Source organism: Galeopterus variegatus, unplaced genomic scaffold (assembly GCF_000696425.1).
Source record: "Galeopterus variegatus unplaced genomic scaffold, G_variegatus-3.0.2 Scaffold230, whole genome shotgun sequence".
Lineage (NCBI taxonomy): Eukaryota > Metazoa > Chordata > Mammalia > Dermoptera > Cynocephalidae > Galeopterus > Galeopterus variegatus.
In genome coordinates, this window is record NW_007726341.1 from 465,862 (window position 1) to 484,521 (window position 18,660).

Genomic DNA, 18,660 nt, shown 5'->3' on the forward strand with positions numbered 1-18,660 from the left:
TGTGTAATCTTTTTGATGTGTTGTTGTACTCTGTTTTCTAGTATTTGTTGAGGATTTTTGCATTTCAGTTTTTCAAGGATATTGGCCTGTAGTTTTCTTTTTTTTGTTTTTATCTTTGTCTGATTTTAGTATTAGGGTGATGCTGGCTTCAAAGAATGAACTTAGGAGAATGGTTTCTGTTTCAATTTTTTAAAATAGTTTGGAAAGAATTGGTATTAATACATCTCTTACGATTCGGTAGAATTCAGCAGTGATGCCATGTAGTCTTGGGCTTTTTTTGTTGGATGATTTCTGATTACTGACTCAATCACTTTGGTCATTTTTGGTCTGTTCAGTGTTTCCATGTCTTCTTGTTTCAGTCTTGAAAGTTTGTATGTGTCCAGAAATTCATCCTTTACCTTCAGCTTGTCAAATGTGTTGACATATAGTTGTCCATAGTAATTGCTAATAATTCTTTGTATTTCTGTGGCATCAGTTGTAATGTCTCTTTCTTCATTTCTGGTCTTTGTTATTTGGGTCTCCTCTCTTCTTTTTATTGCTATTGTGGCTAATGCTTTGTCTATTTTTTTATCTACTCAAAAACCCAACTTTTTGTTTTATTGATATTTTGTATTGTTTTTTGGTCTCTACTTAATTTAGTTCTGCTATGATTTTAATTATTTCTTTCTGTGTACTAACTTTGGGATTGTGTTGTTCTTGTTTTTCTAGTTCTTTGAGGTGTAAGTTTAGGCTGTTTATTTGAAATCTTTCTATTCTTTTGATGTAAGCTTTTATTGCAATAAACTTTCTTCTTAGTGCTACTTTTGTAGTATCCCAAAGATTTGAGTATGATGTGTCATTATTATGGTTAATTTTGAGAAATTTTTCGACTTTCTGTTTGATTTCTTTTTTGACCCACTTGTCATTCAGGAGTATGTTGCTTAATTTTCATGTATGTGTATGGGTTTCCAAAGTTTCATTGTTATTGATTTCTATTTTTAATCCATTGTGGTCTGAGAAGATGCATGAAATGATTTCAATTTTAAAAAAATTTGTTGATACTAGATTTGTGACCTAATATGTGGTCTATCTTAGAGAATATTCCATGTGCTGATGAGAAGAATGTATATTCTCTTGTTATTGGTTGAAATGTTCTGTATTTACCCACCAAGTCCAATTGGTTGGAAGTGTAGTTTAAGTCCTATGTTTCTCTGTGGGTTTATTGTCTAAATGATCTTTTCAATGCTGAGAGGATGGTACTCAGGTCCCCAGCTATTATTGTATTGAGGTGTTTCTCTCTCTTTAGGTGTAATGAAGTTTGCTTTATATATTGGGAGCATAGATATTTATGATTGTTATGTTTTCTTGGTGGATAGATCCCTTTATCATTATATAATAACTTTGTCTCTTTTTATAGTTTTGGTTGAAAGTATATTTTATCTGATATGCTTGTTTTTCGTTTCCATTTGCATGGTATATCTTTTTCAATCCTTCATTGTTAGTCTTTGTGAGTCTTTACAGGTGAGGTGGGTTTCCTGTAGGCAGCATATCATTGGGTCTAGTTTTAATCCATCTGGCCACTTGATGTCTTTTGAGTGGGGAGTTCAATCCATTAACATTTAGCATTGCCATTGAACGGTATTGTCTAACTCCTGTCATTTCATTGCTTTTGTGGGGTTGTTTTAAATATCTTTTGTTCCTTTCTCTCCCTGTTGTTGTTTGATTTCAGAGTTCATTGAGTTTTTTGAGGTGGTACAGTATAGTTTTTTTTGTCTTTCTTGTTTGCCTGTGTGTACTGACAGTGGGATTTTTTCTTCCTCATGTATTCATGGTGGTAATATATATATATATATATATATTTTTTTTTTTTTTTTTTTTTTTTTTTTTTTTTTCCAGGTGCAGAACTCCCTTGAGGGTTTCTTCTTATTGAGTTTTAATAGTTCTTTGTATTTTTTTGGTATCTTGATTTCTAAGCATTCTTTGTAATATTTGTATATTTTAAATCACATTTCCCAGTCTGTGGTTTGTCCTCTTATGCTCTTGACAGTGTCTTTTGCAGAGCAAAAGTCTTTAATTTTGATTAAGTCATTAGGCACAGCTTATCAGTTACTTTTTTCTTGGATCATGTCTTTGGTTTTGTATCTAAAGTCATTGCCATACTCAAGGTCATCTAGATTTTGTCCTATATGATTTGTCTGGAAGTTTTATAGTTTTTGTTTTGCAATTTGGCCTATGAGCCATTTTGAGTTAATTTTTGTGTACGACGTGAGGTCTGTGTCTCCCTTCATTTTTTCCACGAGGATGTCCAATTGTTCTAGCACCATTTGTTGAAAACACTGTCTTTGCTCCATTATATTGCCTTTGCTACTTTGTCAAATATCAGTTGGCTGTGTTTATATGGGTCCATTTCTGGGCTTTTTGTTCTGTTCCATTGATCTAATTGTTTATTCCTTTACAAATACCCACACTGTCTTGCTTACTGTAGCTTTATAGGAAGTCTTGAAGCCAGGCAGTGTCAGTTCTTTGCTCTTCTCCTTCATTATTGTGTTGGCTATTCTTGGTCTTTTGCATCTCAAGGAAAATTTAATTATCAGTTTGTTGATATCCACAAATTACTTTTCAGGGATTTTGATTGGGCTCTATAGATCAAGGTGTTGAGTTCTTTGATGTTTTCTTTAGAGTCTTGTAGTTTTCCTCATAGATCATACATACAAGGATACTTCAAAAAGTTGTGGAAAAATAGAGTTGAAAAATAATAAGAATTTTTCCTGTACTTCTGAATTCCCCTCACATTTAGTTATATCTAAGTAGTTCATTTTGGGGGAGCTAATGTAAATGTTTTAATTTTTTAAATTTCACTTATTCATTGATAATATATAGGAAAGCTTTTGTATATTAACTATCTATCCTGCAACCTTGCCATGATTACTAATAAGTTTCAGGACTTTTATTTCGTTTTGATTCTTTCGAGTTTTCTGATGGACCCTCATGTCAACTGCAAAGACAATTTTATTTTTTCTTTGTCAATAGTATACTTTTAAATTTCTTTTTTTCATGTTATTGCATTTGTTAAGACTTCCAGTACAATGTTGGAAAGGTGTAGTGAGAGGGGACATCCTTTTCTTGTTCCTGATCTTAGCAGAGAAGCTTCTAGTTTCCACTATGGTAGATTTTTCTTTATGTTTATTCTGGCTGAAACTTATTGAGCTTCTGGAATATGAAAGTTTTTAGCTTTAATGGAGTCATTATTTACTCAAATATCTTTTCCTATGCTCATTTCTCTACTGTCTTTCAGGCATGCAATTATAGTTATATCGGGCCACTTAAAATTTCATGCAGTGCAGTGATAGTCAGTTCATTTTTTTCCCCAGTCTTTTCCTTTCAGGTATTTTGTTTTGTATAGTTTCTATTACTATGTTGCATTTCACTATTTTTTTCTTTTTCAGTATTTTATAGGCTATTAATTATATAAAGTTTGTTTTTAATCATAGTTTTTTTCTCTGTATATGTTTAATGTATGTCTTTTCATATTTTCCATATCTTTCCTTAACTTGCTAATGTTTTACTCTTCCTTCTTAAACACATGGAATAGTTTTATTAAAATTTCTAATGCCATTATCTACTTATTGTATCATCTGTGTCATTATTAGCTTAGTTTCAATTAACTGATTGTTGTTCTCAGAATTAGTTGCACTTTCCTACTGACTTGCATGTCTGGTAATTGTTCAGTGCATGCCAGACATTTTGATTTTCTCGTGTTGGGTGCTGCATAGTTCAAACATCACTTTAAATACTCTTGAATTTTATCTTGAAATGCCATTAAGTTTCTTAGAACCAGTTTTACTATTTCAATCCTTGCTTTTGAGTTTGGAAGGCAAGATCAGAGAAACCCTTAGTCTGTGCCTAATTTTTCCTAAATACAGACACAATATCCTGTTGAGTACTCTACCCAAAGCCTGTTCATTACAAGGCTTTTACATTCTTGCTGGTGATTATACAACTCATTTAAAGTGCTGATTAATCTATAGATCATTTTTTTCCCTATTTCTTTTGGGTAGTTTTTTCTTAAGCCTTAGCTGATTTCTCACATACATTCAGAGATAAATATTTAGGTGAAAACTGAAGGGGGAATACTTTGTTGTCTCTCTGTGCGGTTCTCTTTTTCTAGAACTCTGCCCTGCAAATTCCAGCCATCTTGGTCTCCCTGAAATCCCAACTCCATCTCTTTAAGTTATAGAGAATTCCAAACTCAGTCTGCATTCCTTATTCTTGTGTATGGCCTGAACAGTCTTTCTCTAGACAGTAAGTTGGAGCAATTGTAGAGCTCACCTCATCTGTTTACCCTATCTCATGGATCACTATTTTGTGCTGCCTCTTGTTCAATGTCTAAAAACTACTGTGTCATCTGTTTTGTCTATTTTCTTTACTTGTTTAATGTATTATCTATTACTCCCATATTGACTTGAAATAGAAATCACTACCCACTCCCTTGGCCTCATATATATTCTTTGAGATTTTCTTCCATTATCTTTCCCAGATTACTTTTCACACTGTGACCTTTAATGCACTGGAATTCTAACACTATATGTGGTTTTACACAGAGACCCAGTTTTATTCTTCTTGTGTATGAACCAGTCTTCCCAGTATTATCCATTAGGTAGCCTACATTTTTCTGTGTTCATCTGTTGCAGCACGCTTTTTAATATTAAATTTCCTTGTCTACATGCAATTCTCTTTAAGCTTTTTATTTTCTTCCATTGATTTTTTTTTCTATTCTTGTGCCAATTCCACCCTGTTTTTAATATTATGCCTTTGTATTAGTATCCCCTTCCTTTTAATTTTCATGCTTTTTATTTCCTTTTCTGTTGTTACAGCATTGGCTAGAGAATCCTCTCCTGTGTTAAATAACAGTGATAATAGTGGGTATATTTATCTTGTTCATGATCTTAAGGAAATATCTATAAAATGTCTTCATAAGTATAATATTTAACATTTCCTTCATAATATACACTGAAGGATAGATACATTGGAGCAGGTACCTGACAAGTATGAAATAAGTTTAAATTTCAAATTCCTCATGTGCATTTACACGATAACTAAAACACGCCAATGAATTTGAAACAGCAAGAATGGAGCTTTGAATAGTTTTTATATTAGGGCAGTAAATTGTCTAATGCATATTTTATACACATTTAATACCTCAGGATTAAAATGTGTCCTTCACTTTTATAGAAACCACATTTTTTTTACACAATTTTTTTCTCTAGGATCAATAAAATACAACAGATATTGAAGTCAAAAATAGTAAGCTTCAAAACACAGTTTTACTGAGGTCTTTTAAAACTTAATCATGTTGTCTTGCCTCTATGAGTTTTAATTGTGTCATGTTTAAAATTAAGACTCAAATGCTTACCTCTAAGAATATTTATAAACATTAAATGAGAAATGAGTATAAGGAGCCTAACATGGCATATGGCACACTGAATACAATAAAAACGTTTGTCCCTTCAGTAGGTGGTTATTTCTGATTATATTGATTCCCTAAAAATGAGACAATACTCTTGTTCCTATGCATAATTTCATAGTGTGCCTAAGTTATATTTACATAGCCATAATAATTTTATTATATTTATTTCAATAAGGTATCAGTAAAGTCATCATTATTAAAGTATTGGTTATACTCTTCACTACCACGAACTCAAGGCTTTAAGTAAATACACATATATTTACTTGAAGTGGAAAGAATTCAGTTCTGATACCTTGTTTCTACAATGCCAGCCAATTAGATTGGTCAATTCATTTTGAGGACTAAATATTATTCTTATCTAAATAGTTAGGGTCATGCAGACACAACCAGAGAAGATTATAGAAATTCATACAGTAATTTAGATTCCAATATATCATCACATGAAATAATTGAAATGGGATAGTTACAGTTTGAGAGTTTGAGACATTTCATAATTTAGAAAATTACTCTAGTAATTTATTTGCAATAATGAGATTGGTTGTTAAAAGAGAAAACTTAAGTAGTTTTGGAGATAAAATTCCTATAGACATCTCCTAATTTATATGTAATATTGTCTTGGTATATATGTTTTATATAAATATAAATTTATACATATTTAAATATATGTATATGAGCATTCTATTTAGCCAATCTTACCTTTATAATGCATTATTATAAGTAGCAAAATTCAAGAAGAGTACATTAAGGACTTGTAATTGAGTTAGAAAACATAAAATTGATTATGACACAAATATTTACCTTGTTTAATTCAACTATGACAATGAAACACTGTTCTTAGTGGGCAATATCTGAAAAAGTTGCTTAATTTACAAATGACTTTGCATATGTACACATTTTACCAGCTTGTGGCCAGATCATTGCAGGTATTCCTTGACTGAGTTTCTTGTTATCATACAATTTTATCCTTTAACCAAGAACTAGACAAATGTTTTTACTAATAAAAGAGTGTTCTTGTTGGGTGAGACAGTATTAGCAGGATTTGTAGCAGGTTTTGTTTCCTTGTTTCCTTCTTCCATCCCTTCTTCCCTGTACTTTGTAATGTCAGTGTTTACATGAACATGATTTTCATTTGCTTTTCCAGAATAAAAAAGTATTAATAAAAAAAAAAAACAAAAAAAAAAACCAGAACCAAACAAACAACAACAACAACAACAACAACAACAACAAAAAAAAAACCGAAAGAAAAGAGTGTTATTTAGCTTACTCCAGAACTGAGCCACCATTTCTGAACGGTTTATATTAGACTCAGTGGTGATTTGAGAAGTTATTTTAATCTTAGGGACGTCCTATTTGAAATAGTATATCCAATATTTCTTGGGTATATACCTGAGAATTGCATTGCTCAGTCGTAGGACTAAATATATTGACCCTTAATAGATACTGTCAAGAAAGTATCCCCCCCCCAAAAAAAAGTTTATAATTTATTTTGAAAAATTGTCAATTTCTACTATAGTTGAACATCCTCAGGCACTGTGATCTAGCAGATCCGCACCTGGGATTTATTTAAATGTGTATCAGAAGACATGTACAAGAATTTTCATAGAAATATACAGATTGGCTAAAATGATAAAGAATCCAAATGTCATTCAGCACTAGAATGGATAAATAAGCAGTGATATAAAGTGGAAAACTATACAGCAGCGAGAAATGCTACACGCAAAAGCATGGGTGGATCTCACAGGTACAACTTTGAGTGAAAGAGGCTAGACACAAGAATGTATACTGAAGATTCCATTTGTGATGTTCAAGCACAGGTAAACTAATGTAAGGTGATAACAGGTGGAATAGCTATTTAGTTTGGGAAATGGTTAGGTTGCTGATTCTGAATGGTGGCTAGATTTAAGAAATGTGTACCTTATGCACATTATATTTCAATAAAAATGCAAATTTAAAAATAGCATGCCAAAAGTTTCTATATTTGAGGTAAGAAAAGTGGATAACAGCAAGAGTGGGGTGAGGGTTCCGTTCATTTACTTCACTTTTTGTCACTTGTTCTCTTTCCTAAATTCAGTGTTTGAACAACATGGACTTGGCCAGCTCAGCCTTCAAATGTCAGAGGTTCACAAACCTCGTGCCTGGGGCGTGTAAGGATGGACGTGCATAGGGACAGTGTGAGAGAAAAGATTCGGCTCCCCTGTAATTCCACACAATACAGCAGGAACCGCAGAAACGACAGCTATGGGACGAGAAAAAGGCCCCACGCTGATTCCCAGTGTTCCAGCTGAGGCTCGCAGGACAGTGCCAGGGGGACTTCTGCTGCCCGCGAGCAGTCGGGAGGGTACTTCCACTAATGCCAGAGGAAAAGTGCTTGTTCTCCAAAGGGCTGTCGTCCGCCGCTGTAAGCGACAATAAACCGTCGGAGACGGAACAAAGAAGCGACCGCTTTTCTTTTTTTTCTTTTTTAGTTTAAATCCAGAGTTAGCGGGAGCCAAGGCACGGCATCTGGAAGGGAAGCCCCTGCGCGTGCGGACCGACTTGTCACCAGGGTCCGTCCTCCTCTGCACCGGGGGGGGTTTTCACAGATAGGTACCAGACTTCAGTATCTTGAAACAATGCTGTAAAAATGAATCTTTGATATCAAGAATGCTTTTTACATATCTTAAGGGTATGAAGTGTCTATTATTCTTCCTTGCAGATCAGCTAGCTCAATCTTGTCGTTTTCCAAGTATGGATATTGAGACCCCCAAAATGTAAGTCTTTCTGGAAGAGTTAGGAGAAAAACTCGGGGTTCAGTGCCAGTATTCCAAGATACAGATCGATGCGCCCCAACCTTGCGCGCTGCACTTTTCAGGCACCTGAGGGCATGAAAACTCCAGGGGACTCTCCTGGAAAGGAGACCATGTCTGTCAAGTCTCTTTCCAACCTCTCTCTGACCGGGGGAGCAAATCACAGCCGTTCAGATCCCCAGGTGCCCGAGAGGAATGTCCTGCTCGCTTCCGGGGGAAACGCGGCCGACTTGGTGATCCGCTGTGTGATCCCGTCCCTCTACCTGCTCATCATCGCGGTGGGCTTGCTGGGCAACATCACGCTGGTGAAGATCTTCATCACCAACAGCGCCATGAGGAGCGTCCCCAACATCTTCATCTCTAACCTGGCGGCCGGGGACGTGCTGCTGCTGCTCACCTGCGTCCCCGTGGACGCCTCGCGCTACTTGTTTGACGAGTGGGTGTTTGGCGAGGTGGGCTGCAAGCTGATCCCAGTCATCCAGCTCACCTCCGTAGGGGTTTCCGTGTTCACCCTCACGGCCCTCAGTGCCGACAGGTAAGGGCACAGGTAGCCTTGGGTAAAGTGGTGGACAGGGGCAGAGACAGAGGATGCATCCAGAGTGCCCTGGGGTAAGACGGTTCTAGGAAGGGTTGGGGATGGAGAGGGAGAGAGAGACTGTATGGATCTGGAAAGTAAACAGAGTTAAAACTGAGACTTGCAGCTTGAAAAAAATGAGGAATATTTTTTAAAAAATTACAATTGCATTGATTTGAAAGTAGCTTTAAAATTGCACATCCTAGTGTCTCCTCCTCCCCCCCCCCCACACATTTCAGGAATCTTTATTAACTGTTTTTTTAAAAAAAACTATACAGTAAACTGCAAAAGTGCAACTGTCTTGTAGAAGCTTTTTGTGTGTGCCTAAAACCTTAGGAGTGAACTTTCCTTATTCAGTAGGATAATAATCTGCTAGGTAAGAATATCTGCCTTAATATTAGGCAAATGTTTAATTTTGATTTTTCCAAATAAGGGGAAATATTATTTACAATTATTTAAAGCGAAAATAATTAGTATAATAAATGTTCTCCATATGGAAGATTTTTGCATTTTTCTTGTTTAATACCTGAAGGCAAATGATATGTTTTATTTTTCACAGATAGGTACCAGACTTCAGTATCTTGAAACAATGCTGTAAAAATGAATCTTTGATATCAAGAATGCTTTTTACATATCTTAAGGGTATGAAGTGTCTATTATTCTTCCTTGCAGATCAGCTAGCTCAATCTTGTCGTTTTCCAAGTATGGATATTGAGACCCCCAAAATGTAAGTCTTTCTGGAAGAGTTAGGAGAAAAACTCGGGGTTCAGTGCCAGTATTCCAAGATATCTATAATCATGCTTTTGGGCATGTAAGCAGGAGAGAATGTCTGGGTAGGTGTCATTGCATGGAGTTGTGGTTTAATTCTCCTGGGAATGGGGGGCTGACTTAGGCTATTTACATAAGCAATTTAACTTGGATAATTAAGGTGATGTTCACTCTCTTTTTTAATTTACGTATTATATTATTAGTGAAAAATGAATCTGGATCTGAATTTCCTGAAATTTGCCATAACACCCTTACATTACTTTGGCATTGAATAGTTAATCTTCACTGAAGGAAATACAGTAATTCAGTGGAGAGTTGAGAGCTGTTATCTTTTTAAACTGAAATCTTTTCACTTTTTTAGTTTGTGTAATATATTTCCAAAAGTGCACTGTTGGAAAATTGGGTGCCTTTTTTGTAAATTCTGTACCTCACTTTGTTTTTGAGGCACCATTTATACTATGTCTTAAAAGGTTTTCTTTGAATTCCAAAACAAAACTGTGACTTTTTAGTTTAGTTGCTTTTCTTTATGGGATCCATTTTAATTAGAAAGTAAAAAACACTGACTTAATGATTAGGACAAAATTTAATAATTAGCTATCACAATAGTTAAAATTACTATCATTATTTTCATTTTAAAAACGTGATGTTAGTACCAAGACCCAAAGCTTGAGTTTATTTCACACCGGTTTTGTCAATCTATTGTCATAAAAACACACAGATAAATCTGCCCTGACCAAGATCAGAGAATGCTAATCCTCATATAATTACTGACTTTTTTTTATTTCATAGGTATATCATGTTCTTTGTAAATACAGCATGAATTGTTTAATAATAATGGTAAAGGAAGGTGGGCTGCCTCTTCTGCTTGGTCCATAGACTATCCTTGCCTACCAATGTGTGTTTTGGAAGTATAAATTAAGGAACCTGAGTTACTGCTGATGAAATTACACAAAAAATTCCAACATTTACTTAAAATAAATTGGAAATGGTTTGTTATAGATCATCTGCACTTTTTTCCCCCAGAACATAGTGATCCAGTGTTGATTAGTACCTGATTTCCTCTTACTTTATCTCACCAAATGCTGTGATTTATTGTGGATGTGGAAACAGTTATAAGACTAACTGCACTTAAAACTCTGCTATTTTTTTGTGTGATTTTATAATCTTCACAATGCTATGAGGTAATTGCTATTATTTTGAAATGAACAATTTTAAAGTTAAGGAAACTGAAGCCAGAAATTCCATAACATTTTCATGATCTTAGATCTAGTGAGTGATGAAGCCAGCATTTTGACTGAGTTCAAAGCCTGCAGGCTTCACCAGTAAGCCACATTATTATGTTTCCAGGTATAAGAAATTATTAAGTCTTTCCTGTTTAATAGCAGACTGAAAAGTTAAGTTTAAAACAAAGCACCAAGAGTAAAAAAAAAAAAAAAAAACAAAAAAAAAAACCCCAAAAAACAAAAAAAAAGAGGTTGCAGAGGCTGTTGCATTAGAGTGAAAGAATATCATAAAACGTAGCCGCAAAATACAAGAAGCACCTTGATTTCAAAATTGAATAGTAGTTGCAATAATAGGAAACTGAAAACAAAACCCAAAGCCAGAGTTTTTAAACAACAAAATCAATTATTTGTTTAACCATATATCCTATATTCATGGGATGGCTTAAGTGTCTTTCCCTAACAAAATAAAGGTAGAGAGTTAAGAAATAGAAATCACAGTAATATAGAAAAAGAACCAAGAAGAGAATTAGATTTGGGAAAGCCTATACCAATGTGGAAACTTAAATGCTAAGTATCACTGATGAGAGCATCACTGGATAGCAGAGACTGAAATAAGAAATACAGTATTTCTGAATCTATCTTGTGGCCTAAATAACCTTGTTTGATATGGCCAAAGGGTGGTACAGGTGATGCTGTCGGGTACTTGTGATTATCAATCCTTGACCTTCCAAACTCTTTTGAGGAGGTTCAACTGATCCATGCTTAGGAAAGATCATTCGAGTTCACTGTAGACATGCCTCAGAGGCATATGAGAACCACTATAGCTGAAGGAGACACTGCATGATCTGAAATGGTGATAGTGGTGCTGTCAGTTTATTTTTTTATAGTATCCTGATATATTTTTTTGGTTACTATTTTCAAAATGTACTTCTTTGCTTGCTCACTTTAAATAGCTGATTAAAAGTATTTTTATATTCTGTTGTATCATGTTTCTACCAGTTTTAACCACACATGTACACATGAACATGCACACACACATACATACACACAGACTTTCCTACCTCCCATTATGGAATATTGGGAAGTCTGTAATGCGACATTAGATAGGTGGCACTCCATAAGCCATACTTATGGTTGGTGTTAGAGATATCTCCCTCTCTATCTGTTAGAGTAGCTGCATTTCCAAACTTAGAATGTTATTTCTATGATTTTTTAAAATCTTTGGTCTCTAAAGACCCACTATTAAAATGCAAATAACTCTTATGTGTGGAGTTATCCTTTTTCTTTAAAGAAAAATTCTCACAGATTCCTAGTGCTAAACTGTAACCTTCATAATTTTACTTATTTACAAATATAAAACTAGATATCAATTCCTTATTTTGACTTCTTATATAACTGTTAACTAAAATGCATTTGTAAATTACATTTAAAAAATGAAAAAAAACTATAAAAATAGAATTAATACTAATTTAATGAATTGGGTGTTGTTTTTCTGATATTAAATAGCCAATGTTGGATTGAATGCAAAAATAATATTGCACCAGATCTAATTATAGTGCTAATGTATTAATAATTTTAAACTTTTGTGTGCTAGTTAGGATAATCAGATTTAATTCCATAACTGAGTCACTAGACAGAACCTTGGATCATGAATATTATTTGGATATTATACCAATGCAAACATATTCTCTTCAGTATATATTTGTTACAATATCGAAGCAGATGGAATACAGGCCCTAGGTCTAACACTCCCTAGGCTTCACAGGACTTTTCCATCACTCTTTGTCTGGTAGTGGGAGGAAGTGCTGTTATTTGTTTCCAATTTCTCATCCAAACTCCTGATTGAAGCTCATGTACTGGATAACCAGCTTCCCCTGACTTGAGATGTTTTCTTCTTTGCTCCACAGCCCTAGACGGTATGATAAGAAGCCCTGGCCTCTCAGTGGGTGCTGGCATTGGCACTCAGAGTGTGCTTCTAACCCTTCTCGAGAGTTCAGGCTGGACACACATACATACCTTGGAGAATAATCCACGCTCACCCTACAGATAACCATGGTACCAGGGTGATGATATTTTATTTTCAACTTGTTCTAAAAGACTTTAAGGCAGTTTAAAAATAAAGATACAAACAACACACAAACAGGAACAAAAAAAGGAGAAAACTGGAGGTAGGAAAAATAAAAGCTGAAAATTATAAGATGACCCATACTTTCACAAAATGTGAGTCAAGTTTTTCTGAGAGTTTTCCAGTTGACAGTTCAAAAAGGAAAATTTGCCTTCCATGACAAATGCTCACTGGTTATTTTTATATAACCATAGAAACAGGATGAATTGTAATTTCTGCACTTAATTTATTAGTTTTTAATCAGAATTTACATGGTTTATGGTTAGATAAAGGTTGTTATATTTGACTCCAATAAATTAGATGTCTTTTACTCATAGATCCCAAACACTTCCAGCTTATTTCTTTTTCCCTTCTCCTTAGAAGGAATCCCACACATTGAATTAGAGAGGCACTGTACAATTCTTAGAATACTAATAATGTTGCCATAATTTATAACCTGCTTTATAGTTTTTGAAGATTTTTCATCTACCTTGATCTGAAAGCTTTGGGACACACTGTAAGGAGGGAATGCACCAGACTGGAGTTTATGGTATCTGGCTGGGTGCTAACCCTGCATTCATTATGTCCAAATGTTTTGCTTGGAGAAAAATGATAAACAGCACAAACACATGCCCATAAGGCAGTGTTTTTCTCATTTGCAAAATAAAAATGTCTTCAACATGAGGTGACATAATCATAATGGGCAGGCAAATATGGAACTTCTGCTGGATTCAAGATACTCCTAATGCTGCTCCAGAATGTGCACCCATTCCACTAGACAGCTTTCAGGAAGCCTGTGGAAAAGATGCTCACTGCTGCACTCAATCTTCTTGAACGGTGCTTTCTGAACCTGGCTGATATTCAGAATCACCTGAAAATCTTGGTAAAATGCAGAATCTCATACTTCACATCCTAGAGATTCTGCATCAGAAAGTCTGCAGAGAAACCTGATAGTACACTTGAGCTTTTTTCAGTTCTCTACTTGATTCTGAAGATTGATGCAGCTAGTCTAGACTCTGCTTCCATTTCTCATCACCATTTGTACCTCAGTCTAATATCCAACAACTCTCACCCCACTTTTCCATTATTGCTCTTAGTAAGTGACCTCCTTTTGGCTCAGGCCACATTTTCCTTATTAGTTAAACAATCATTTATTGAGAACCTACCATGTGCCAGGCATTGTGTTATGTACTAGAGATGAAACAGTGAGCGAGACCTCTCACTATTGTCATAGAGTTCACACTTAGACTCTTTTTTGGCCTATTCCTTTCCTGATAAAGGAAAGTCTGATAAGAAACAAACAAACAAACAAACAAAAACAACAAAAAACTAGGGGTAATGTAACTAGAAAGGTTTGAGGAAAAGTGGAAATTAAGATTTGGGGATGTCATGATGACTTTGTAAGAGCTAAGAAATGATCTAATTTTCATTATATATTTTGTATTATGATTAAATTTAATTGTATCTTTACCTTAAATTTAGACTGTACACAGATAGATATCATAAGCAAGATCCAAAATAAGAATCAATGAGGTATATCTATTGATGTTTAATACATGAATAGTGATTATGTTTCTCTTTATCTGCCTTTTGATTGATTATTGTCTAGTATTTGGTTTTCAATTAGAGATATCTTTCTGATACTGTTTGTAAGGAAAAATACGTAACTTTTCAGACATACCTTGAATGCTACTATACTCAGTGAAACAGTTTTCATACTGAGAGGTTTCTCCCCCACATTTTCTATAAATATTTAAAGGAAGCATGATAAATCACGTGCACATTAATTTGCCTTATATTGCTTTACTTTGTATTTTTTATCCTTTCAAAGATGCACATACAACATTGGTTGGTGTACAACATTATCTGAAAATTGAAAGCTAAGTTTCTGTACTAATAACGACACTTTGGTAATCTGTTATTGTCAACTATAATTTCTGGTTTTGTAAAATTTGCAATACTTCCCTTTCATTCAAATGTATATCATTTAAGGACTACCCCTGGGGTCTAGCCTTCCTTTCTCACAGGAGTTGGCTCAGAATCCACCCTGTTGAAAAGGACTGTCTTATCCTTGACCTGCATTCCTGCAAAGTTTTGTGCTTTCCCTAAACCAAGAATTCTGTATCTATTGCCAGCAATCTTATCAGAATGAGAGATTTATCATTTTAATTCATATTTGAAGTTTCCCAACATGCTTTATGGTTATAGTGCTTGCTATGGTCTGAATATTTGTTCCTCCAGAATTCATATGTTGAAATCCTAACACCCCAGGTGATGGTATTAGGACGTGGAGCCTTTGGGAGGTGATTAAGTCATGAAAGTAGGACCCTCACGAATGGTATTAGTACCCTTATTAAAAAGACCCTAGAGAGACCTTTGCTCCTTCCACTATGTGAAGAAATAGCAAGAAGGCACCATCTATATACCAGGAAGGGGCCTTCACCAGACGCTGAATCTGTCAGTGCCTTGATCCTGGACCTCCCAGTCATCAGAAATTTGAGAAGCAAGTTTGTTTATAAGTCACCCATCTTTGGTATTTTATTATTGCAGCCCCAACAGATGAAGATGGAGCCTCTGCAATACAATGCTTAGATATGGGGTAGAGAAGTAACATTTCCCTTCTTTTTAAATCCATGGAGGAAAGTTCAGAATACGCTTTGCTGTTTCTGATATTCTAAAAAGAAGGATTGACCTATTTGTAGTGATCATCTCTCTGCCCTTTCCTTGCCCTCTTCCACATAAAAAAATAATTTATCATCAGGTTTTTGGTTTTTCATTCTGAAGTATGAATTGTCAGTCAATAATTGTGTAACTTTAGGGGAGATATTCCAGCACAAAGAAACCAACCAACCAACCAAAACCTAGAACTATTCTAGAAAGAGAAGATTACATTTTTTCTGTGTTAGAGTCATAGGTATGTGGCAAGAATGTACACGTGTAACATTGGAACAGAATGCTATGAAAAAGAAATGATATGATTTGAAAACAAGAAAATTCTTCTAGAAAACAAAAACATGACAGCAGAAATAAAACATTTAGAAAAAAGGATTGAAGCTAAAGCTAACAGACTATCTTAGAAAATAAAACCAAGAAGAAGGTGATGATGAGCTTGATAAATGTGGAAAAACTGAGAAAGATTCAAGAACTAGGACTGCAATTATTCAGGAAGGTGGTGAAGAAACATTTAGAAAAAAATTAAATTTAGGTACACGGAAAATTATGCAAATGGAAAAATGAGCAAGTATTAACTCTAGGAAAGTCGGAGATGTGTATGAGGAAGAACATCATCACAGCATACTACTTAACTCTTCAGTAAATGGTATTTGTTTAGCCACAATAATTATGTATTAACTATACTTTATCAAGACAATATACATTACTAGAGCAAAACTAGCGTAAAGGTTATATAAGGGAGAAAATCTTCAACTACCATAACAGGATGTCAAGAGCTAATATCAATATTTAACTCAAGACACAGTAGTGGAATCACAGGTCTTACTAAGAAAGATTTCCTTCTTCCTTTCTTTATAAGAGACTAATTGGAGACATATTGCCTTCCCAGGTACAGAGCCATTGTCAACCCCCTGGACATGCAGTCGTCAGGGGCCGTGCTGTGGACCTGTGTGAAGGCTGGGGCCATCTGGCTTGTCTCCGTGTTGTTGGCGGTTCCTGAAGCTGTGTTTTCAGAAGTGGCGCATGTCGGGAGCTTGGATAACAGCAGCTTCACAGCATGTATACCCTACCCTCAGATGGACGAATTACATCCAAAGATCCATTCGGTGCTCATTTTCTTGATCTATTTCCTCATACCACTTGCTATTATTAGCGTTTATTATTATCATATTGCAAGGACCTTGATTAAAAGTGCACACAATCTACCTGGAGAATACAATGAACATACCAAAAAGCAGGTAAGCTGGGTAGGTGTGTGTGTTGGGGGTGCACTGGTCAGAACCAGCAAGTGCTGTTCTGTGTTCTGCTTCATGGTCTCTCAATCCCGTGAATGAAGAGAACAGACTTGGGCCTGCATCAGCCTTGACTAGAAAGGATGTTGGGGACCTCTAATATGAGGGTACTTAAAAAAGTGCATGGAAAGATTCATATTATCTTTCAATTCTATTTTTTCACAGACTTTTTGAAGTACCCTTGTATGTGGTTATGTTATAGCCCTGCAAAGGCCCACTTAGGTCCAGCTTATGTGCCATGAAAAAAGATAAATGTACTTTTAATTATAATGGTGGCCTAACGTAGTCATGTTTACAGGATTCACAGTTATATCAGATGCTTTTGATTCATGTAATTCAGGAGTTTAAATCTCAAGTTCTTTTTCTGTGGAGTAAGAGTTAAAAATAGTCAAGCCCTGTGCCAATAGATTATTTTTTTCCTATTTAAAATAACCTGATGTTTGAAAAAATCCTAAGCTTTAGTATATTCTATGCTTCATTAATTTAGTGGATTTAATACAAACAGAAATGATTTATATTTATACTGAACACAATGATAATTTAAGCAAAAGGAAGATAATTAAAAGTAAGGCAGAGTTTTTTAGGATCACAGTTTTTTGGTTTTTTTTTTCCTTTTTTTTTTGTCTTTTTTCGTGCCCAGCAACGGATTGCAACCCTCAGTGTCGCGCCCGTACCAGACCGGGACCGGCAACGGGATCGCAACCCTCGGTGTTGCTCCCACACCTCGCTCAGCCAGTGAGCGGGAACCGGTCTGTATGTGGGATCCGAACCCTCGGCGGGAGCACCGCCGTGCTCCCAAGTGGCGCACTGTAGCAGTGTGCCACCGGGCCGGCCCAGGATCACAGTTTTAACAATGAAGACATAGCCATTTATCAATAATTTATCATCTAGTCTTGTATAAGCTGTCAAACATTTTAAAACAAAAATAGTGTAGTGACCAAAATAGGCTTTGTTAAACTGTTGAAGTCATCACGTTGACGAGGAAAGTAAATAATTTATGTAGTTTGGATGTATGTCATGCTGTGATAAGTTTTGCTCCTTTTGTGACATGATTTCGGATGTGGCTGGCTCCATTTTCACTTTAAACAAAAGGACTATTTCCTTATATTTGCAGATGGAAACACGGAAACGCCTGGCTAAAATTGTGCTGGTCTTTGTGGGCTGCTTTGTCTTCTGTTGGTTTCCAAATCACATCCTCTACATGTATCGGTCTTTTAACTATAATGAGATTGACCCATCTCTTGGCCATATGATGGTTACCTTAGTTGCCCGGGTTCTGAGTTTTTGCAATTCTTGTGTCAATCCATTTGCTCTTTACCTACTCAGTGAAAGCTTCAGGAGGCATTTCAACAGCCAGCTCCGTTGTGGGAAGAAGTCCAATCAAGAGAGATCAACCAGTTACCTACTCAGCTCATCAGCAGTACGCATGACCTCTCTCAAAAGCAATGCTAAGAACATGGTGACCAATTCTGTTTTACTAAATGGGCACAGCATGAAGCAGGAAATGGCACTGTGATTTTGGCCGTTCAACTCAGTACTGACTTTTTTATTCCTGTTGAGAGAGCAGAATTAAATAGTTTTCCTATTGCTGTTGCTTAGCTACTTCATTATCCAGTTTCATGATTGACTAAGAAATGCAAGACAAACATTTTTCTCCGAACAGGACTTTAAATTATTATATATATATATATATGTTGTATATATATGTTGTATGTATATGTTGTATATATGCATATACACACACAAACAGACATAGACACATACATATACACATATATACACATTATATATTTA

The 18,660-nt window shown here is 35.4% G+C and overlaps 1 protein-coding gene across 1 annotated transcript; it reads left to right on the forward strand.

The window, feature by feature from the left end:
- The first annotated feature begins 8,345 nt into the window (after nt 1-8,345).
- NMBR (neuromedin B receptor) lies at nt 8,346-18,382 on the forward strand. Its single transcript, XM_008566246.1, has 3 exons — nt 8,346-8,767; nt 16,464-16,812; nt 17,981-18,382. The coding sequence occupies exons 1-3, from the start codon at nt 8,346-8,348 to the stop codon at nt 18,380-18,382; spliced, it is 1,173 nt and encodes a 390-aa protein (XP_008564468.1).
- The last annotated feature ends 278 nt before the right edge of the window (nt 18,383-18,660 follow it).

Bases quoted from the DNA above. Each gene is read 5' to 3' on its own strand.
- NMBR (XM_008566246.1), top strand. From the start codon at position 8,346: ATGTCTGTCAAGTCTCTTTCCAACCTCTCTCTGACCGGGGGAGCAAAT. The intron at 8,768-16,463 runs GTAAGGGCACAG...TTGCCTTCCCAG, and splicing joins ACGGCCCTCAGTGCCGACAG to GTACAGAGCCATTGTCAACC. The intron at 16,813-17,980 runs GTAAGCTGGGTA...TTATATTTGCAG, and splicing joins ATGAACATACCAAAAAGCAG to ATGGAAACACGGAAACGCCT.